Genomic DNA, 24,190 nt, shown 5'->3' on the forward strand with positions numbered 1-24,190 from the left:
AAAATATTTGCTAGCAGTTTGCGAATCAATAACTGAGGCCATCAATTTTGCAATGTCACGCCGAAGACTGCCAACTTTTTTGCCTTCTTTCATCACAGTTATTGCATTTCTGTCATGGAAATTATTCTTCTGTCGTTGGAGAAAAAAATTCTTTCTATTTCAAGCCCACTGCGACTTGCTGAATGGTAACTTTCACGATTGGTGAGCGCCTAGTCTGATAAAAAAGCAATGTTGACTTGACCTCTATGATGAAACACTAGCAGTGATGTCATTCTTAGCCAATCAGTAAAGTGAATGCTTAAAGGTCAAAGATGATTGCCATAAGGTAAACAAGATCATCGTGCGAGTCATTTGCCACGACCCCATTTTTCTTGTCTTTATTCTGATTAGGTGTGAATTAAAAGTGCCAAGCTACCAGACAGTGAAATCAGTGGATTAAATGTGTGGGTCCAAATTGTGTGGGATGACATCGACAAACTTCAAGACGAAGCTGTAAGGATTTTGTTCGATCGTGACAGTGATGCCAACTTGGACGTACAAATAGAGATCTGAGATGTTTTTTAAACAACTATGAATTTTTGTAATTTTACTGCATAAATGATTATTGATCTTGTTTGGCTATTGATCTGGTATTTGTCAAAACCAGAAATAATCTTACGCAGTTTAACCCTTGTTTTTGTGTTTTTTGCAGGTGGATGTCAGATACAGGTCCGGATGGACTGATGAGCGAGCGCACACACACACACGTCAATCTACAAGTCCCTGTTTTGTACTTTTTCTGAATGAAGACTAAAAGATGTCAATAGTAATTTGCTATCTCTGACTCATTCATTTTTTATTTTGATTTGGTATGTCATTTTTAGTAGTCTGAAAATTACCTTCAACAGTTGCCAATTCATTCAACTTCTGCATCATAAATTCTTTGTGTTCACTCCCAGCTAAGGCAAATGCGTAGGTAATAATAGCAACAGGATAAACATCATTTAGTTCATTCATATTGTCTTCCAAACACTTCAAGCCTAATTGTACACTGAAATCCTGAAAAATTACAATATTCAAATTATAAAATAAGCTATGGGTGACAGGGTGACAGTAAATATCAATTTCTATAGATGCTGTGCTTGATCAACCTGGCAGGTGACATTTCATTGCACTACAATTTCCTTATATAAAGTGTCCCACTGGTTATTTGTGTATAATTTTCATGTATGTTTCATGTATACATCACAAGCCATTACATATTTCATCTTATATTACATATATATTTCACATAATGCAAATTCAGAACACTTTTCAACTGACAAAAGCCACTTTGAAATCTACAAAAACATTTATTCACTTTTATGCACGTCCAATTGACAAACGTGATTAATGACGACTGAGGATGCATTTCTTATAGTCTAAGAGCAATATCGTAACTACATTTGGTCTTGAGGGTAAATTGTATTGGTGAAACAAATACAACTTACATTATTTGGAATCCCTGCCTCCAGCATAGCAATTAATACAAATGCTGTCAGTGAAATATCGTTTGATACACCACCCTAGAAAGAAATACATGCAGCAACAGCGTTAGTTACAAATGACATCAAACATGATATTAATCAAACAGGAATAAAGCTTCAAGATTAGGATGACATGTGAAATACATTTTGTTTTATTGTCACAAAAATTAACAAATTTATTTTTCAGGCATTATTCATTATTATATTTCACTTGTTTTTTGAGGTGTTAAAAACATTGATTATTACTTAACATTGTGATTATGTTGGAATAATCGGTTTGTGATGAAATGCAAGTAAACTACAATTTGCATGATATCCGCTTTCTTTCATGCACTAGTTGACCCGAAACTGCATCATAAATCCAAGTGCCAGGCAATGTATTTAGGAATTGTCTGTTAGTGTTGGCAAATCGAACATAACATAAGTGGACTTTCTTTTGGCATTGATTTTGTTGAAAGAAACAGAAAAGTTGAATTTTTGTGAAAGTATTTAACACTCTTCCCTGGTTATAACAGCTCATTGAGAAACAAAATTTGCCCATTCACACTAGTAACAAGTTCACTTATATTATCGAACAGGAGTCTGCGACTACAATGTACAATTGAGAGTGAAATGTTCTAAAAGTAAAATACAGCACATTTCTGAAACTTTGATCCATGCTAGATATTATCTGTGACTCGTAAATAAATTGACAGGGTTTATTCTAACCAATAGATCACCAACCTGCTGAATCATCCTCTATGGGCGAGGTTTTGGATGGTGAAGTATTGGAAAAATGCAGTGGTATGCATTAATTTGGTGGGGAATACAATTCTCAAAACTTGTTCACAAAAACTAGCCAAATTGTAGCAGGTTGTGGATTTCCCCCCCCCCCCCCCCCAAAGAAATAATCACTTGTACTTCCTTGTATCAATGATTAGGAAAATAATACTGTAACAATAAATTCAAGAACCAAACTAATTTCGTTTTCATGATTTTAATGAATATCTTTAATGGAAACAAACAAATTTTGTCACTGCAAAATTTGACTATAAAACTGATTACCTTCAGTCGTTTATTGTGTACACTTCCACGTTTGATAAAACATCCAGTGTCTTTTCTCTGTTGCTGTTTAAACCACTCAATGCTCATACTGAGATCATCATCATCAATGAATATAAACTGTTTGGATTGAGCAAATGATTTCACTACAAAGGCAGTTAACCTGGGAACAGATCATATGCAATAACACATGCAGACCATTAAAACAAGTCATTGTTAATGACAGTCTTCATTGCAATTAAGGGAAATGTTATTTATGCATGGCACAGTCCCAGTTAGATATCAAATTTGAGATATATAGTTATAGTTGGAGAAATTAAGGCACTTCACAATTAAAATACAACAAAGCACAAATCAAACATGAATGAGTACTAAGTGACTCATATACAATATATGTTTTAGAATATACAACTTGGAGCAAGAGTTAAGTCTACACACACCCATAGTCGCAATCTGTTGTACAACCTAATATCCATCTCAGAAGAAAATCTTCCCATTCATGAATTCATTTACAACCAGACTCACTTGTGTTATCATGAATGATCTATGTATATTTTTTTTATATTTACTTAATACAACCTTTGAAAAATATTCCTACAAATAAACAAGGCATGTATTATGATGTATGTGACAAATATATGATAAATAATAGAAAAATAATACATTTCAAAAACAAGCTGCCTCTCGACTGAGATAGCTGCGCTGTTGTCAATGCACATTGCAATTAAAGAACTGAAGATATTATTAGAAAATGAACAAATCTGAAAGAGGTCTATCTGAGGTACCTACATATATAACATCAAAGCAATCAAATTTGCGTTTTCACCAAGAAGTCGAAAATATCACTTTCTACCAAAAATGACAAAAATATTCATCAAAATTAGAGAATTGAAGATATCATCACCAAATGAACAAATAGAGAGGTCGGCCCATGATCTCAAGACATCAAAGCAATAACAATTGTAGTTTTCAAGAAGAAGTCGAAAAAGTAAAAAGTTGACACGAACGACGATAGACAATCACTCATATGATAAGCTCGGCTCGACAAACTCAATCTTCAATCTGATCATGAAACAAATTGTCATGGACATGTATCCTAACATGTATAATGTATTACACAATTTTAACAAAAAGTAACAAAGGATGTCAAAGATACCACATCTTCAAACATATTATGTATGAGAAAAAACATGTACCCTAGTTACCCTGTGTTCAGCCCTGGTAACATGGGACATTAATAACATGGTACAGACATACACTTTGGTAACTGCCGCATACCAGTATAAAGTGCAGTAACTGGTTACATCTGTATTATCAAGTCATTGAAAATGACACAGTCCCCATTAAATTTTTGAAAGTTCTCTTTGTGCTCGTCATATTAAAGCGGAGGGTTATCGTGAGCATGTCCTTGAAACTTGAGTTCCAAGTGGCGTATGCAACAGATTGTTTATTTACATCAAAACATGTGTTCCGTGTAGTAGTAATATGCCCAAAAATAAAAACACCCGTTATTCGGCCATCTTTGATCTGATTATGAAACACACTGATATGTATGATGTATGTGCCAAATAAAAAAACAAAACAAGATGCCTGCCAGTCGACCATCTTTGATCCAATTGCGAAATAAATCGTTATGGACATGTATCCTAACATGTATAATCTATGTACCAAGTTTGAATGACAACTGACAAAGCATGTCCAAAATACAACATTTTCAAAAACAAAATGGCTGCCAGTCGGCCATTTTGAATCGAATCGCTAAACCACTGCATGTGCATATGTCCCACATGAGGTACTAGTCACATGCAAAGAATGAACGGAATCTGTCCACAGGATTCTGAATATGACTCTGGACAGACTGACGTACGGACAGACTGACAGACTCAGGAACTCACGGACGGTCAGGGACATGTATCCTAACATGTATGATCTATGTACTAAATTTGAATGAAAACTGACAAAGCATGTCCAAAATACGACATTTTCAAAAAACAAGATGGCTGCCAGTCGAATCGTTAAACCACTGCATGTGCATATGTCCCACATAAAGTACTCGGCACATGCAAAGAATGAACGGTATCGACCCAAGGGATTCTGAGATATGACTCCGGACGGACGCACAGACGCACGGACTGACGGAGACCGAATTATAAGTCCCTGTTTTCAGACATCGTCCGAATGGGGACTAATAAACTGGTACATATTGAATCTGGTAAACTGACAGACATCCACAAACTGGTACAAGGTCTGATATCTCTATATTGTATTATTTGTTATATTGTAGTATGTATAGTGTATGCAGCGGGACAAGCAGTTAGCTATAACCAGGAATACCTGCAAAGCAATGTCGGGCAGGTCATCAAATCATACAAGCAAAAACATTTCTATCATTAGAGTAGCATAGAGTTAAAAAAAAAAACACTGAAAATTGATTTAACTTACCATGTGCTTCCTTCAGGATCTCTTTCTCCAAATGCACTGTACGAACCATCGTCATGACGATATGTCAATTCTCGTTGATATCCTGGAAAGTGTGAATAATAAAAATAAAAATCTATTTCACATAATATAAGGTTACAAGAAATATTCCCAAGAACAGAACAGCAGGCACATTGAAACAGCAACCACATATGTTAATGCAATGCAAATTAAGGCATTATCAGCCCCGTGCATTTTCGAACGAAAAACAGCGTTGTCTATTACACATAATTATGGTGCCATTACAACCTGAAGTGTGCATCTGCCCCACATCAGGGGATTAGAGGTTTGATTCCTATGGTCAACTGACTGCCACAGGAGTGAAAAAAAAAAAAAAATAGAATTCTGGTTTGGGGAAATGTCATCCTGTCATATGATAATAGAAAACTGAGAACGTATATAAAGTTTAAAGACTCGTACACTTTTGAACCATATTTGCTCTCACGTAAATTGAAACATAAAATCAAAATGACTCGTTTCAGAATAAGCAGTCATGTATTAGAAATTGAGAAGGGTAGACATACCCAACCCAAATTACCTATCTTCATGGAATGTACCAAAAGGTACCAAACAGAAAGACAAAAGTTATTTAATAATATCAATATTCCAGAAGAATTAAAAAGTGATGACCAGATATTTAAATATATTATGAGTTCAAGAGAAGACGTCTTAATAAGACAAATTGGTGAATACTTATACAAAATATTTGAAATCAGAAATATCAATAACTGACATTTTACCTTTACTTTAGTTTTATATGTATTGTACTTTATTACTAACATTTTATTGCTGTCAACCAAGGATGCAATAAATTTATTATTATTATTATTTTGCTTTCCCGTTTCAGTGTATGTAAAACAAGCCATGCATGACACAGTCCCCATTAGTTATCGAATTTAAGATATATAGTTTTGTTTATAGTAATATAGCTGGAATATAACCATGTCAGGAATATGATTATGATGATTGTTTAACATTTAAATGATTGACATTTGTATCTGATCGTCAAACGAGTATTGAGAGATATTGCTCTGGAACAGCATTAATTAAAATAAAATCAACCATTTTGAATACATGTATAATGAATATATACAAGCAGCCAGTCGGCTGAGATAGCTCCGCTGTTAGCAATGCACATTTCAATTAAAGAACAGAAGATATCATTAGAAAATAAACAATATGTATAGTATCAAAGCAATGGGTCTTTGCATAGTCTTAGTTTCATTGAAATGTAATGATGAATACTCTATAAAAAGTTTCAATAAAATCCAATTAGTGGTTCTTTATACATCAGTGAAACATTCATGGAAAAAATTAACTAATTATGTGAATTAGGTAATTAATATCCACAATTATTTAACCTAAAACTAATCAGGTCTTTGCATAGTCTCATTAAAATATGATGATCAGTACATGAGTTATCAGGTGAAAAGCTGAAAATTAACTAATTAAGCTGATAAGGTGATTAATATACACAAATATTTACCCCCAAACTAATAAGGTCTCTGCACAGTCTTTATGTAACTATGTACCAAGTTTTATTGAAATGTGATGATTACTACTTAAAAAGCTGAAAAATAATTAATTATGCAAATTCGGTAATTAATATGTACTGATATGTCTGTGCAGTGTCCTATGATATCTATGTACCAAGTTTTATTGAAATGTGATGATTAGTACTTGAGATATCAGTGGAAAAGCCAAAAATTTATTAATCATTATGCAAATTAGGTAATTAATATTGCAGATTTTTACCCATAACTAATCAAATCTGTGCATTAGTTCAGAGCATCTATGTGCCAAGTTTCATCAAAATCCAATGAGTGGTTATTTAGATATCAGTGGAACAATCATGGAACAGCTAAAATTCAGCTAATTATCATGCAAATTAGGTAATTAATATGCATGGATTTTTACCAAAACCTAATTAAATCTGCGCATTGGCCCTAAGCATCTATGCACCAAGTTTCATAAAAAATCAATGTATGGTTCTTGAGATATCAGTGGAACAGACACACACACTAACTGCAAGGACTCCCTTTTTGTGCTTCGCACACGGGAGTCAAAAAGCCTTGTTTGAGTAATTTACTCAGAATCTATCTCATGAATGGTCAGATGTTTGCGAGTGGCTGAAGAGCAAAAGTTGAGTAGACAACTATAGTACATTTATCAAATTCGCTCTATTAGAAGCACATTTCAATATAAGCACTTATAAACCAAAAAACGCATTTGTTTTATACTGACCATTAAAATTTTACTTATTTTGACCATTGAACACCTTTTTAATTTACATAAGCTAATGTGCTACTAATAGAACAAACGAGTACAGCTTGATTTGATCAGATTGTCTATAGAAATACTCACCACTTCTCATGTTGGTGATAGCTCTCTCGCTGATTGATGCAGTAACTTGTTCTGTTGCAGTTAAATACTGAAGAACAAATATATTGGGTGAGAATGTTACCATAGTCTGTTCACCACATCCACATGGTATCCTTAACAACCTGTCCAGCCCAGATAGAGTAGGACCCATTAAGTCACCTGTCAACAGCAATTTGAGAATTCAATAACTTTATTGTACTACAGAACAAATTATTTTATGCTATTTTCATTGAAGAGATAAAATCTGAATATATTAATGTTTTTATTCAGCTTACATAGATTTGATGACAAGAAATAAAATTATCAACCAAATTTGATGAAAAATAAATTGTCGCTAAAGTAGTGCATAGTATAATGAACAGACATAAACATAAACTTTAGTCTGAATATGAATCTAAATAAAGAAAGGAAATGTACAGAATGCAGCAAAAATTATATGTCAGAAAATCATATGAAATTTATTTACCTTAGGAGTGTGTAAATCAAAAAAAACTTACCAATACTAGAAACTGTACCTCTGGCAGATCCCTTCACAACATCATCTGGCAAAGTAAGCTCTATTTGGAAAATGCCAAACTCTTCATTTTCTGATTTCATTAATATGAGAAAAAAAAAAAAAATCAGTTAAAATTGTTTTCATAACAATGTACTAAGGTGTTGTTACATAATGTTATACATCTGTTACCATAATGCCATAAGTTACAGCATGCTGTAATTTTGTGCTATTGCACAAGTTTGCTATTCTCTGTTCTAAACTTTTCGGATTTCGGCATTCCCATGATGCATCCTTGAGAGGAAAAGGTGTATAATAAGGTTATTACTAGGATATGGCAAAATATGCACCCAGACAGTACAGCATTGACCTCCGCTGCGTGTTTTCAGATACTCCTGCTATACTGTCTTTGTGCATACTTTGCGGTATATTTGTAATAATATTAAAATATATACATCAACCACCCAAAGTCTTTGACAATTAGATTCAATTCAGTCAAGAATTCAAGGAATGACACTTCAGATTGATAATCACTGCTAAAATAGTGCATTGGGTACAATAAACAAAATGATACATGTAAAAGCAACCTACACATAAATCTGAATGAAATAAACATAGAAATGATATCAAATAAGATAAGAATGTAATATAAAACATTATTTTTACCTTCTTTGCAAATGAAATTACTGTATGTAAATTCCTGTTCAATACCTTCTGGCTGCAATAGTGATAGAATATACATATTATGAGATTAAAATGTAAGTTCCTTGCCAGAAATAAGATAAATATCCAGTGTATGACATACATACAAATATTTTTTCAAACAATTAAACAAGCCATTGAGAATATATCACAGTCCTCTATGTTCTTGAACTGTAATATACGAGAAATAAAATGTATCTCAAAAAAATCAACTTGCATCTTTGTGAAATCATAAACTGTCTCTGTACCAAATCTGAATCTAATCTAAAGTCTAAAGTTGTAAACAAAAATTAAGTATTTTTGATGAACAAAATGGCTGCCAGTCAGCCAATTTAAAAATTCGTATTCGTCACCTGCACATGCATCAGACGGTCGTAGCATTTCGTTGTTGACAAATAAGTACAAGCCTTTGTGTTTTAGTGGATGTAGTTTTCGTCGCTTAAGAGTCAATTCCTGTACGTGTTCAGCTAATTCCTCTCTGATTTAACATCGGCAAGTGTATATTTAACTTTTTATCAAAAGGTGTGTAACGCAGAAAATATGACACCAGGCAGATGTGAAGTCACCATGCGTTCTTTTAATTTCCAATATGAGCAACTATGAAAGTTAACACGACTGAAACCGAAAGTGAATTCATAAACGTGGAAAGTAGATGGGGAAGTACTGCATGGGTTGTCGTCCCTCAGTGGTTTCAAAGCGATGTTCACGCCGCAAATCTCAGTGACCAACTGACTGGATGTCAAGTTGAGCACCACTGCGCATGCGCAAAGTAAATTACAAGGCTAATTAGAATGTGAATACATTTGACCTGTCACAGGTGCAACAGTGTTGTAGTAATATTTCTGGAAATTTGAATGTCAAATATTAAGACTCACAAAGTATTCATTGCCAAAGAGATACAATGTAACCACCACCACACAGATGGATAAATGCAAAGACATATCAACAATACACCTCTGCAGTTAGTAAATTCATAAAGAAGGTATACAATTACTTACCTCTACAAGTAAATCATCGGATAAGGCATCTCGTACACCAACACGATTGCTCATTATTGCGTTATTATCACAAATGGTATTGTCAATAGATTCAGCATGTACTGTGATTGGAATTTCACCTAAGGTCTTTGGTACAATCTGATAGGTAACTGCTTTTGATTCTCCGCCGCATACACATACTTGTTTTGTAGCCGAGTTTTCCATATTCTCAAATTCATCTGTCTCTGTCAATACCAGCTCTATCTGCGGAAAGATATTAACAATCGAATCAGCACCTTCAAAAAAACATTAAAGTGAGGGACTCGTCACCTGCGCATGCATCATAGCGTGGGCCATAGCATGTCATTGTTTACAAACAAGCATCTACCATGAGCCTTTGCAATTTTAGCGCATGTTGTTATCACTTAATACTCAATTCCTGTGTGTACACCCTCTCGTTTTAAACAAAAATATAATTTTCAAGTGCATGCCCAACAAAGGTGTTACATCCTGTCACATGGAAAGAGAGATGATCGAATAAGCGAGACACTTTGAGAGTCTTTCAAGAAGACATATTTACAAACCAATGTACAATTATTATATCATCTACTAGAGTACAAAAATATTCCTATAAATTATAACAATAATAGCAATTGATATTTTGGCCAAATTTGCATAACAAAACAAAACTAATCATTCTATTACAGAAACTTAATCAACTGTAGCTTTTGGTTGTGTGTGATAGGAGTGTGATGTAATTTTATAATAATGACTTGTTTTTGTCTTGGGGCATAAGGAGAGTTGCTTAAAGTGACAGTTTTCTACTCTACACATTATTGCCAATATTGTACACTGCTTGTGTGCAAGTTGAAAACTAGTTAAAATGTGTTATATACACACCTGTTGAGGTTAATTAGTTTATGTATGAATATTTGCACATTTCTTTTTAATTTTTTTTGATAATTGTCCTCCTATAATTGCAGTAGATATTAAAAAAGTATTAATTCTATTTTAATATAAATTAAACCAAACCAAAACTTGTTAATAAATCACTCACAGTTAAACATTCAGATAAATAATTGAAGACTGATATCAACACTGGTACTTTCTCTCCTCGAATTACAGAATATGGCAAAGTGTAAGAGAGGAAAAATGGTTGGAAAGCTGTTAACGTTGTCGTATCTGATACACCAACACCAAACTGTGAAGAGGTACAAAACCCACTACCAATCCATTCTGTTATTGTATGTGGTACTTCTACATTGACATCAACTTCCCCATTATCACTACGAGGAGACAGAACTATTGATTAGAAACGAGTCATTTGATAATCTCATTCATGGCACCACTGGCACAATACTTTGTATAAATGTTTGTGTAGTGGCTTTCCTTTCATGTTGGTGGAATATGTTTAATCAACATGCCAAGTTTCAATAACAGATACAATGAGAAGTTCCTTGACAATAGGAACATTTACATGGAGTTATTCATTAACTGTAAGCCTAATTTCCCAGCAAATTTACATGTATTTAAAGCATTAAAATGACAATGAGAAACCAAACAGTGGGTTAATAACATGTACAAAATATCCCAAGATTCTACAGGGCAATTTGCCCTGTCAAAATTGTGACATTCTCTGGCGTTAGCACTGGTATTCTTGTACTTACCCAACTGTTTCTAATTGCCACAGCCATGTTTCAGGAAAATAGGTACGAATTTCCACAAGTGGTGTGAATTCTAAGTCATCTTCTATGACATTCTCCTCTGCTTCCATCTCAAATGCAGAGTCTATTGCCACTACCTCAGGTGCACCTACGGGTCCTGCTAAACCAGGTGCACCTAAACGACCATCACCTGTGCAAACAATTACATCAACAAGTGGTATATATCAATCATGTTAATACATCATTTTGGCTATCCAACACACTGGAGACTTCCAGTAGGTGATGCCTTAGGGTATGTGCGACTGCGATTCTGTTCAGTTGGATCAAACTGAAGTCAATGTTTTTTTTGTTTGTTTTTGCAATTCAGGAAGTGTTGATGTAATATCACCAGGAGAAAAAAAGACAATGCAGTTCGAACATTTAAAAAGTTATTCATGTACATCTACGTAATTGTTAGAGAAATGTTTTTATTCCTTCATTGCTTCTCAACGTTTGATCTCAATGATATTGCACCATACGACCACACATATTTTTAATTACATACATAATTTATTATCTAGTCATAAATAAATGAAAAACACGAATTAGTTTACTAGTCGAGCATAATTCTTGTCTAAAATTTGACAAAAACGCGTATTTAACAGCCATTCACGTCTTCAAAATGACTGTCGATCAACAGTTTATTCAAATCAAAATGATAAACCACATGTTAGTAACAGTAGCCTCGTTCTCGCTACTGAACTCTATCCAGATGGATTTAAATCACGACACAAACATTTGTTTTACACAATCATTTGTATTTTTCCTTAGAAAAGTATATCTGTTTTTCAATTTGTGAACATTTTTGCTTGACTTTATCAATTCATGCAAGATCTTCATTGCATATCACACTGCTTGCATACCCTCACCCTAGTTATTATACGTTTGGAATTAATTTTCACTATTTTCGCTATTAATATAACTTTTTTCCTATATTTTACATTGAACTCGCCAAAAATCAGTGAAAATAAATTCCACACAAAATACCAAAAAAGTCTTTTCAGTGAAAATTAAATCCAGTAAAAATAAATTATTTCACAGTATTACACAAATTGAGAAATGAATTACGAAAGAATTCTTCCACTGATAACACATCACACACTAACAATCACACTGCATCTTTCACACTAATAAGGTTCTCCTAAAAACACTTTAAAACCCATTTAAAATTCAAATTTAATCCACTGATTTTCATTTGTCAAATCATCACATGGCGTGTAAGAGCTATAAAATCTAATTACAGGATTTTTAAATATACCATTTCAAGAAAAAAAGTTTACTTAAAATTTTTATGAAAAGCAGTCCTGGGGATTTGCACAAATTTGTTATTTGGTTTCCATGCGCAGCATATTGGTGCGATTTACAAGGGTAACAAGTCATTGTCAATGACACGTCCCCATTCTGTTCATATTTGAGTGACATATACATTCAAAGCAGCAACAATATGGATGTTGAACTGCATTCAGTAAAACAAAATAGCCACCAGTCAGCCATTTTCAACACAATCCCCCAAAAAATTTAAACTAAATTTGCCCACGCATGACTAAGATTCAGTTCCGGTATGGTGAAAATGTGCAATTTTTGTAAATTTTTGACCTTAAAAGGACTGGCCCAAATGCACAGGCATATGTATGATATTGTTAAGCTATTGTTAAGCGGATCATGAAACAAATGCACATATCTATTTGCAACATGATGTACCATGTGTGTGTGTGAAGTTTGAACTTGATCAATCCAGACATGTCTCTGATACGGATCCAGAACTGAATTCTTTAAAACAAAATGGCCGCCAGTCGGCCATTTCGAACTTGATCCGAAAAAAAAAAATGTCGTGCATCAAGGTCCTAATATGTTTAATGTATGTACCAAACTTGAACAAAATCCGTCCATGCATAACTGAGATCCGGGTCCGGAATGATAAAAATGTGTGATTTCAATGCATTTTCGGCCTTAAAGCGGCCGCCATTTGGCTATCGTTAATTAGATCATGAAACAAATGCACATACATATTTGTGACATGATGTACCTTGTGTGTGTGAAGTTTGAACTCTATCAATCCAGGCATGTCTCAGATACGGATCCAGAACTGAATTCTTTAAAACAAAATGGCCGCCAGTCGGCCATTTTGAACTTGATCCAGGGAAAAAAATGACGTGCATCAAGGTCCTATTATTTTTAATGTATGTACCAAATTTGAACAAAATCCGTCCATGCATAACTGAGATCCGGGTCCGGAATGGTGAAATTGTGCGATTTTGATGCATTTTCGGCCTTAAAATGGCCGCTATTTGGCTATCGTTAATCGGATCATGAAAATAATGCATGTGCATATGTCCCATATAATGTGTGATGTATGAGTGAAGTTTGAACTTAATCGGTCCATGCATGTTCGAGATACAAGTGATCACGGACGCACACAGGGCAAAACATAAGTCCCCGTTTTCGGACTACGTACGAACGGGGACTAAAAATACCAGCACACAGAAATGGCTGTACACGGTGGGTAAGGGTAATTTACGTATGATATAAAATAGAAAGCTACACACATTACAAGTACAGATTATGGCTGCACATGGTGATAAAAAGGTAATTTATGTATGATATCATGAAATTTATTTAACACAAGACTACATACATTAAAAGGTAATACAAATGTATCTGACTTGTTTAGTATAGTTGAGGCTCTAGGTCAGTCTGGTATGGCGAGTTTCCATACCAATCTAAACCATGGTTTGGTACCAAGCCAGTCAAATCTGGTCACCACAATATATATTTTTAGTAGTAGGTTATTGTAGTATTATCCAGTATAACCAGATGTTTCAGACAAGGGCCTTTCTTCAGTGTAATATCTGAATTAAGTGAGAGATCATAGAAAAAAAAATTACACTGAAAAAGGGCCACTGCCTGAATTTCCTGGTTGTATTTAATCATTACCAAGTTTCACTGATATCTGCTGTAGAATTTCTGATAACATGTTGGAGACTGAAAACGGATATTGACAAAACCCGTTTTATAAAGTCCCCTTTAATTTCAGGCTGTGCCTGAACAGGCACTAATAAGTCTAGTATGGTGAGGCATTTTTACAGTCTTGCACAGCCATGAGCACGAGAATGTGTTTTATCTGATTGCCTTAAGACACTAAGAAGTAATGTATAAAAGCCAAGGTCTGTGAAATTAGAATACATAGAGACCCAGTGACATTCTAGCATGACAAAACTGCAACATGCAAATAATCCAGTACGTAACATTCTATTGAGACCAAGCACCATTGCTGTTTATGGCCTATACAAGTTTAATATTTAAAGCAGGCGAGTCATGTGTGCATACAAATGAACATAGCAAGTAGTTGTTTACAATCAAGCGTCTTCCCATGAGCCTTCCTGTTTTAGCATACACTTATCGTCTCTTAGAGACTCAATTCCCACACGCAAGCAGGTGACACCCCTCCGGCTTTATGTCAAAAGAAATTAATATTATTTTAAACAAAGATCCAACCATTATTGTTTTTACAAAAAAATTCCCAACCTACCTTTTGACATCATTGATGCCATCCTTAGGATTTCTGTAAAATTAAGAGCACAAACATGTACATCATCCCGAAAGGACGAACACATGCACATGGGTAAATCCTTGTTCTCAGACATTATCTAAACAGGGACTATAAACAAAAAGTCAGTAGCTATGTTATTTGAGATGCTACTAGAAAAATCCAATTTTGAACTAGCACGCATGAAATGCTAATTGAAAATTTTTCCCTTAATATACCTTTCCCTTCCATCCTTGATGGTACGGGCAAGGTAAAAATGTATACATAATCACACAACATTGGAAAATTCCAAAGGATTTCAAAACAACTATTACACCATGGATTTTCTCATTAAATCCTGATACAAATTATGAGGATTGAATTTCAAAGCATTAAAACTACTTTTCTTTAACTAAAAAAATGAATGTTTTAACTGAAACAAGTCATTGAAAATGACACAGTCCCCGTTAAATTTTGGAAAGTTCTCTTTGTGCTCGTCATATTAAAGCGGAGGCGTTGTCGCGAGCGTGTCCTTGAAACTTGAGTTCCAAGTGGCATATACAACAGATTGTTTATTTACATCAAAACACGAGTTCATTGTAGTAGTAATATGGCCAAAAATAAAAACAGCCATTATTCAGCCATCTTTGATCTGATTATGAAACACACTGATATGTATGATGTATGTGTACATAAATTGTGGAAATATAGCAGTAAGGCCAAAAAGTCAGATGTCTGTCAATCGGCCATCCTTCACCAGATTTTGAAACAAATTGTCATGGACAGGCATCCTAACATGTATAAAGTACATGGACGTGCTCTGTCAGTTTTTATTCAAATTTGGCACATACAAGATACCGTATAAAAAACAAAAAACAAGATGCCTGCCAGTCGACCATCTTTGATCCAATTGAGAAATAAATAGTCATGGACATGTATCCTAACATGTATAATCTATATACCAAGTTTGAATGACAACTGACACAGCATGTACATATGTCCCACACAAGGTACTAGGCACATGCAAAGAATGAATGGAATCGGCCCACAGGATTCTGAAATACGACTCTGAACAGACTGACGCACGAACGGATGGACACACGGACGGATGGACGGACAGACTCAGGAACTCACGGATGGTCGGGGACATGTATCCTAACATGTATGATCTATGTACTAAATTTGAATGAAAACTGACAAAGCATGTCCAAAATACAACATTTTCAAAAAACAAGATGTCTGCCAGTCTGCCATTTTGAATCGAATCGCTAAACCACTGCATGTGCATATGTACCACATAAAGTACTCGGCACATGCAAAGAATGAACGGAATCGGTCCAAGGGATTCTGAGATACGACTCCGGACGGACGCACAGACACACAGACGCACGGACGGAGACCGAATTATAAGTCCCCGTTTTCGGACTTCGTCCGAACGGGGACTAAAAATAATTACTCCATATCTCATTATGCATGTAAAGTGCATCAAAATTGAACTTGGATATTCTTACACCTTTGTTCATAACATATATAAATTTGAAACCGATCGGGTAAAAAATACTTGAGCTATCGGGCCCACAAGAGATAACCAATCAGTAGCCATCTCTCATTAATTATGCGAACAAATTGCACCAACATCGAACTTGGCCATCGTTGCATGTTTGTTAATACCATATATGAATTTGAAACTGATCATGTAAAAATTACTTGAGTTATCATACCCACAAGTCGCACCAACAACAACGACGCCCAAAATCTTTCCCTTACTATACCTTCCCCTTCGTTTACACTACACTACGGGCAAGGCAATTACAGAATTGAAGATATCATCACGAAATGAACAAATCTGAGAGAGGTCTACCTGTAGTACCTGTATACATGTAATATTGTAAAAGTAAAAAGTTGACACGCAAGACGGTCAATCACTCATATGATAAGCACCGCTTGACAAAGTCGATAGCAGACCTAAAAAGATGTGCATCTGTAACCAGATATGCATTATCATGACACAAAGCTTGAATGAAATCAGCCTGTTCGTCCCCAAGAGACAAACAGGTTTAAGAATCAGAATTTATCAATTTTGAGGATTAAAATGGCTGCCAATCGGCCATACTCGATCAAATGGTAGTGAAAATTATATTTGCATATGTATGTCATGTGTATTAAGTTTAAATGTGAGTGCTTAAATAATGTCCGAGACATGGTACACATGAACGAACATACAGATTAATTAACGAACTGAACCAAAATTAATTGTCTATGGGAAACTGACGAACAGCAAAATGAATAGCTACACTCCACTTTGTTGACAGCTGAGCTAATAAAGTTAAACTACTAACTCTAGAAAACTGATTTTAGGGCTTTAGTATCACACCATGTGATGTTGCATTGAATATCAGATATCAAGAGCAAATATGCATATCTTACCCCTTTGTGTATCAAAAGAACTGTAAGAATAATGCTGCACCCAGCTTGGTCTTCTTGAATGCCACTGACAGGGTCTCGTTTCAAGGAGAACATTATTCATCACAATCATACCCGCATTCTGAAAACCAGGAATTTAGTCATTTACAAAAATGGGGCAAAACAGCAAAAAAAATATAACATGTAATTACCACCATCAAAAAAATTTGTCCTGCCACGGAAATACCACTCTTCACGATATATACATGGTCTGGTTTCTAAAGTAACATTAGTTATCACAATCAGACCAGTGTCCTAGTAATGAAAAAAAATATTGCATGATACAACACATAGATGAATAGAATATTTTCCGAACATCTTAGGATTATGCATGATAAGTAAAAATTAATGTAAAAACAGGATAAAGATCAAAACATCACATTGGATTTGATTCATTGAAGTATTTTTAGGGTACTTTCACTTTAACAGCCGTTCTGAGAATTATTCGGACAGTCACTTTGCAATATATGTTGCAACTTTGCAAAACACTTGGGTCTTTGCCAATCTAGACTTGTCGGCGCCATCGTATTGCTACACCCACAATTTGGATTATTCCATTATCTATTAGATGCGGGTAAAACGCTGTTATTTCAAAACGACACGCGTCGGTTACCATATATTAACAGCTTATATGTTGTATATGCATTCAAAATGTTATTTTAAATTGTTATAACCATCTGAGTCCTCCATACATAGCACAAAAAACAACTCCCCAGTGTTGAGTGACTCCAGGTATTAATGAACTCGTCATTGGCGGGAAGGCTCAAAGAAAAGTTTCTTGGCATTGGACGCGCTGCAGTTTCGCGACAGTTTTGAGCCAAACTTGCATTACTGGTGCATTATGTATCAAATCCAGATTTCATACCGAGGTGGGAGAGTACGTCAGGGATACACAGACGGAAAACTTGATTATAATGGTTTGATGAACTTTGTCAAATCAAAAGTGCCTTCCTTGAGAGCGATTCACTTTTTCAGCTGCAGTTTGAAAATGACAAGGATACTATCGTAATACTGTCCAACTCCCCGCACGATGTTCATGATTTTTATCGGTGCGCAAAGCAGGTTCAAAATGCCGAATATCTGTGCGCCAAGGTTACTGTAATCGAGGGATGTTCTCCAGCAGCACCGAAGAGTTGATAACAGAACGCTTGCAGTCGAGCGAAAATGAGACAGAAAGAGCAACAGTCAATGTCGTTAGCGGAAGTTCTGTTTCCTGTCCACGACAGCTTGATTTTGGAACTAAACAAACGTGGAAAGAAAGCTGACATCTGTAAAGAGTTAGAACTCTTGAAAGATGAAAAAATCGCAGTTGTGTCGCAACGCTGCGAGTTAGAAAGACATGTTAATGAACCACCTGCTGTGGGAAATAATACACGTTACACATGCACGATTTGCCACAAAAGAGGACACAGAGCAACCAACAACCGTAATAATGACGGATGTCTTGTAGGTGAGCCGTGCAAGGGGTATTCCTTCTATGGACGTTTAGACAAACACAAGCACGACCATGGAGCCAGCATTAAAAAATTGAAGGACAGAGAAAGTAGGTTATCGAAAACGATTGCGGAAAAACACAATGAATTGAAGTTAATGCAGGATTTTCTTAGTCGGTCAAGATCAACGTTTACTATAGCCGTAACACAAAAATTATTAGCTGCGTTTCCAGAGCGATATGATTTTAAAACCATGAACGGGAAAACAGCACTGCAGCGTGATATTACCCTACTTCGTCATGCTTGTGACAATAAGATCAACAATATTCCAAATACAGCCAATCCACAAGCCGACAGAGCAGAGTTTATGAAGTTATTTTCAAAACAACAGGAGGACATGTCGAAATTACCAGGTCAAAGTCAAGAACACATTGCCATTGACGACCATAAGCAATGTGCGGCATGCTGAATGTCAGTAAGTATGAGTGAACTGCATGTGGAAAATAATACAAATTAATATGCAAAGGCAACATGAGCATGGCGTTATTAAAACTGTTATATAATAGTTTTTTTTCATTAAATTTGTTTCATTTATTTTTTCATTTCAGCATCTCCAATTAAAAAAATCCAAACAGAGGATAACAGTGAAAGTGAACCGGATGCGCCTATACCCAAAAGAAAGAAAAAAAGCGGCATGGTCTTCGCCCTTCTTCCAGTACTGATGAAAGTGAAATTAAGGGCAATGAAGTTCACGTTGACACCAGCATCAGTAAAAAATCTCATCAAACTAACATATATCCTGGCTTAATGTATCCACAACATCATCAGTACCACCCAAATGTGCAATTTCCAGTGCTACCATATCACATGTACAGACATAGTTACAGACAATTTCCAGTGCTACCATATCACATGTACAGACATAGTTACAGACAATTTCCAGTGCTACCATATCACATGTACAGACATAGTTACAGACAATTTCCAGTGCTACCATATCACATGTACAGACATAGTTACAGACAATTTCCAGTGCTACCATATCACATGTACAGACATGGTTACAGACAATTTCCAGTGCTACCATATCACATGTACAGACATAGTTACAGACAATTTCCAGTGCTACCATATCACATGTACGGACATGGTTACAGACAATTTCCAGTGCTACCATATCACATGTACAGACATAGTTACAGACAATTTCCAGTGCTACCATATCACATGTACGGACATGGTTACAGACAATTTCCAGTGCTACCATATCACATGTACAGACATAGTTACAGACAATTTCCAGTGCTACCATATCACATGTACGGACATAGTTACAGACAATTTCCAGTGCTACCATATCACATGTACAGACATAGTTACAGACAATTTCCAGTGCTACCATATCACATGTACGGACATGGTTACAGACAATTTCCAGTGCTACCATATCACATGTACAGACATAGTTACAGACAATTTCCAGTGCTACCATATCACATGTACGGACATGGTTACAGACAATTTCCAGTGCTACCATATCACATGTACAGACATGGTTACAGACAATTTCCAGGCTATAGTCAACCATCAAGCACACCTGAACATCTCACTGATTTGCGCTGCTATAGAGGGTTTGTTTCTCCACCTGGATACCAGATTATCGGCACATCACAGTTCATACATGAGCAATATACGCATGGGGATTATTATCCACAGACTCCAAATCACGGCACGCCAATGCTGCCAGCTATTCCCAAAATGTCCGGAATATTATCGGTATCTAAATACCCTGTCTCTCCCCTTACAAGTGTTCCAGGTGATATTCGCACCCCAGTTGAACAAACAGTTGAGACTTCAATAATAGATCGTGGTATAGATTGTAGCAAATTATCGCAAAATCACTATCACTAGTTTGAAAGGAAACCGTTCTTTCATCTCTACAGAGAAAATTGCACCGAGCTCTTTATCTGCACCCGATATATCCTCAGAAACTTGTACTATACAGCTCCCCAACTAGGCTGTTCCAATTCCCTTCTCACCGACCCAATTCGTGTTGATTCAAATTTAGATGCATTACTGGAAGCAGCTGAGAGGGTTGGCAAGGGAATGTGACGTTATTAATACTTACATCAGTATATTGTATTTGTGGACTGTGTTATCTGACTTTTTCGCCGTGTTACATATTGTTCTGATCATGTTTGTCAACATATATTATTCTATACATGTTTCAAATAAACAAGTCATTTTGTTGACCGAACAGTTTTGTTGTTATTTCAGTCCTTCCTAAAATTAATTTGTACAATCGAACTTTACTAAATTTGTCCCAGTATTCCGATGTGATGTCAATAGTAACAAAACAAGAATTTCAGTTATGTGGACTATAGTGATTCTGATTAGTTATCTTGGACTTGAATGCATTTTATTTATTTATTTATTTATTTTGGTGCTTGTCCAGTAAAGTAAAATATTGAGTAGTGTATGAATGAAAGTCGGGTTACCAAGAAAAAAACATATTTTCGCAATTTTTAAAAAAAATATTGAAAACACCTAAAATATAAACAAGATACTGTATGCAAGTCTATCAATTTTGGTGTTTAATAGTCTGATATCTAGACATAATTGTCTAATTTGCAGAATTCACGTTCACTACGCTGGGGCAAGTTACCGATATTTGAAACATAAACAAGCACGTCTATTCATGAATTTAGTAGATTTGTAATACTGGAATATTAAAACAAGCAGCCTCTGGGCTGAGATAGCTCCGCTGTTAGCAAAGCACATTTCAATTAAAAAACAGAAAGTATCATTAAAAAATAAACAATATGTATAATATCAAAACAATCAGACTTGCAGTTTTCAACAAGATGTGGAAAATATCACTTTTTACCAAAAATTACAAAAATATTCACCAAAATTAGAGAATTAAAGATATCATTACAAAATGAACAAATCTGAGAGAGGTCCACATGTAGTACCTATATATGTAATATCAAAGCAATTGGACTTGCGGTTTTTAACAAGAAGTTGAAAATATCACTTTTTACCAAAAATGACAAAAATATTCACCAAAATTAGAGAATTGAAGATATCATCATGAAATGAACAAATCTGAAAGAGGTCCACATGTAGTACCTATATATGTAATATCAAAGCAATTGGACTAGCATTTTTTAACAAGAAGTTGAAAAAGTAAAACATTGACACAGACGACACCGGACAATCACTCATATGATAAGCTGCGCTCGACAAAGTCGACAGCGGAGCTAAAAAGATGATTTATTACCAGCAAAGTGTGAATGTGCGAAATAATATACTAATTTCACAGAGAGATCAACGTATAACAATGTGATACAAATTAGCCTTTTTAGCGTCATTGCAAAAACTAGCGCTAAAATTACTTACAAAACAATTATATTTTTTTTTAAACAAAAAAAATGCCCGACTTTGCCAGTCTACCTGAAACTGTGTCATAACATATATCAGAATTTATTTCCACCAGACAGTGCATTTATCCAAATTCTCTTTTGTAATACTTTATTGCTAGATTTTTTTCGTGGTCTTACAGAAAATGACAATTCTGTATGTGCCGTGCATTTGTTTATTTGTACGAGTGTCTATTTTTATTCATGAACATTAACAAGGCTTATAACGATATACTCTTTTTGGAGGATGTGGTGGCCCTGAAAAGGGCTCTTTTGCTTGTGTGCAAGGCACTGTATAAATCCATACAAAGTGAGGCTTTCACAACGGAAACCCACAGAACCTGAAAAAGTGTCGCGACATCAATGGGGTTATTGCAGCAACAGCTTCGATAATGGCAAGCTCGGTGAATTGAATTGCAAACACGTCCCTGTCCTTCAGTTGCCTTTTAACATGCCGAAAGCACATTTCACACGTGTTGAACTCTGGACTATATGGTGGTTGGAACAGTAAATTGATTCGCCTAGCTGCAAGCATGTCGTGTAGGGTTTGTTCCGCAAATCGACCGTGGTGGAATCCGCAGTTATCCATTACAACAGTGTCGCCCTCTGTGAGTACATGGTCGCCTTCGGTTGTGAGTACGTCCAATGCTTCGTCAAAAAACTCTAGCATTTCGAATCCATTTGAAGCACCATTCAAAATGTTGAAGTGGCTGACGCCTCTCGCACCATGAAGCAAATTCACATCGGAAGCATATCGCTGCACTTCGAACGCCCTGGTCCCCACTACACTGTGACCATATATTCTGTTGCACGTTGTTCGTTTGACACCGGCCTCGTCGAAAAAGTGAACAGTCTGTGGATCCAACCGAGATACTGCCTCAATATAAGTCAGTATTCTATCTACGTTTCTCTCAGTCAACTGCTCTGCTGGCACTTGCGATATTTTTTTGAAAGTAAAATTCAAATCTCGCTTCATTACTGTGTATATATTTTTCTCAGAAGGCAGACTATACTGATCACAGGAACAGCATTTTGACATTTCTTATAATAAATATTCAATTTTCAACAGAACGCTGAAACAGAGTTAAGTACAGCACAGTGATAGAGGGACTGTGAGTACAATCAGTTTGCGTCGAACTAAACCGACCGTTATTATGTCTATTCCATTTTTGTAACAGGTACAACTGACTAAAATGAGCGAGGGGTTGACGTTTTTCGACAAATTTAAGCAACACACAACTTGCGATTTTTAAAATTACTGAAAATAATTACAATATAAATATAAGAAATAAAGAATGATTGTTGTATACGCGCTCTAGATTCACCATGCTGTCAACCCCTATGAAACAAGTCATTGAAAATGACACAGTCCCCGTTAAGTTCTCTTTGTGTTAAGTTCTCTTTGTCATATTAAAGCGGAGGGGTTGTCGCGAGCGTGTCCTTGAAACTTGAGTTCCAAGTGGCGTATACAACAGATTGTTTATTTACATCAAAACACGCGTTTCGTATCATAGTAATATGGCCAAAATAAAAACAGCCGTTATTCAGCCATCTTTGATCTGATTATGAAACACACTGATATGTATGATGTATGTGCCAAATACAAATGAAAATGGTACATAAATTGTGGAAATATAGTAGTAAGGCCAAAAAGTCAGATGGCTGTCAATCGGCCATCCTTGCCCAGATTTTGAAACAAATTGTCATGGATATGCATCCTAACATGTATAAAGTACATGTATGTGCCAAATTTTAATGAAAACTGACAGAGCACGTCCAAGATACCGCATAAAAAAACGAAAACAAGATGCCTGCCAGTCGACCATCTTTGATCCATCATAGACATGTATCCTAACATGTATAATCTATGTACCAAGTTTGAATGAAAACTGACAAAGCATGTCCAAAATACAACATTTTCAAAAAACAAGATGGCTGCCAGACGGCCATTTTGAATCGAATCGCTAAACCAATGCATGTGCATATGTACCACATAAAGTACTAGGCACATGCAAAGAATGAACCGAATCGGTCCAAGGGACTCTGAGATATGACTCCGGACGGA

General features: G+C 35.5%; 1 protein-coding gene across 3 annotated transcripts in view; it reads right to left on the bottom strand.

The window, feature by feature from the left end:
* The window catches only part of LOC102810261 (pregnancy zone protein-like), a 73,517-nt gene that overhangs the window by 13,585 nt on the left and 35,742 nt on the right, over positions 1 to 24,190 (bottom strand). The window contains exons 14-25 of one of the 3 annotated variants that reach the window (XM_085506938.1): positions 17,235 to 17,352; positions 14,811 to 14,843; positions 11,246 to 11,432; positions 10,636 to 10,864; positions 9,600 to 9,842; positions 8,566 to 8,617; positions 7,904 to 7,993; positions 7,389 to 7,565; positions 4,989 to 5,070; positions 2,550 to 2,709; positions 1,470 to 1,544; positions 879 to 1,038 (exon numbers count right to left, since the gene is read on the bottom strand). In XM_085506938.1, coding sequence (XP_085363064.1) covers positions 879 to 1,038; positions 1,470 to 1,544; positions 2,550 to 2,709; positions 4,989 to 5,070; positions 7,389 to 7,565; positions 7,904 to 7,993; positions 8,566 to 8,617; positions 9,600 to 9,842; positions 10,636 to 10,864; positions 11,246 to 11,432; positions 14,811 to 14,843; positions 17,235 to 17,352 — 1,606 coding nt within the window. Of the gene's footprint in view, positions 1 to 878; positions 1,039 to 1,469; positions 1,545 to 2,549; positions 2,710 to 4,988; positions 5,071 to 7,388; positions 7,566 to 7,903; positions 7,994 to 8,565; positions 8,618 to 9,599; positions 9,843 to 10,635; positions 10,865 to 11,245; positions 11,433 to 14,810; positions 14,844 to 17,234; positions 17,353 to 17,422; positions 17,526 to 24,190 lie in introns of all 3 variants that reach the window. The other 2 variants (XM_085506939.1, XM_085506940.1) reach the window with 2 other exon arrangements.

Source organism: Saccoglossus kowalevskii, chromosome 13 (genome assembly GCF_978046115.1).
Source record: "Saccoglossus kowalevskii chromosome 13, keSacKowa6.1, whole genome shotgun sequence".
In the NCBI taxonomy this organism is placed as follows: Eukaryota; Metazoa; Hemichordata; class Enteropneusta; family Harrimaniidae; genus Saccoglossus; species Saccoglossus kowalevskii.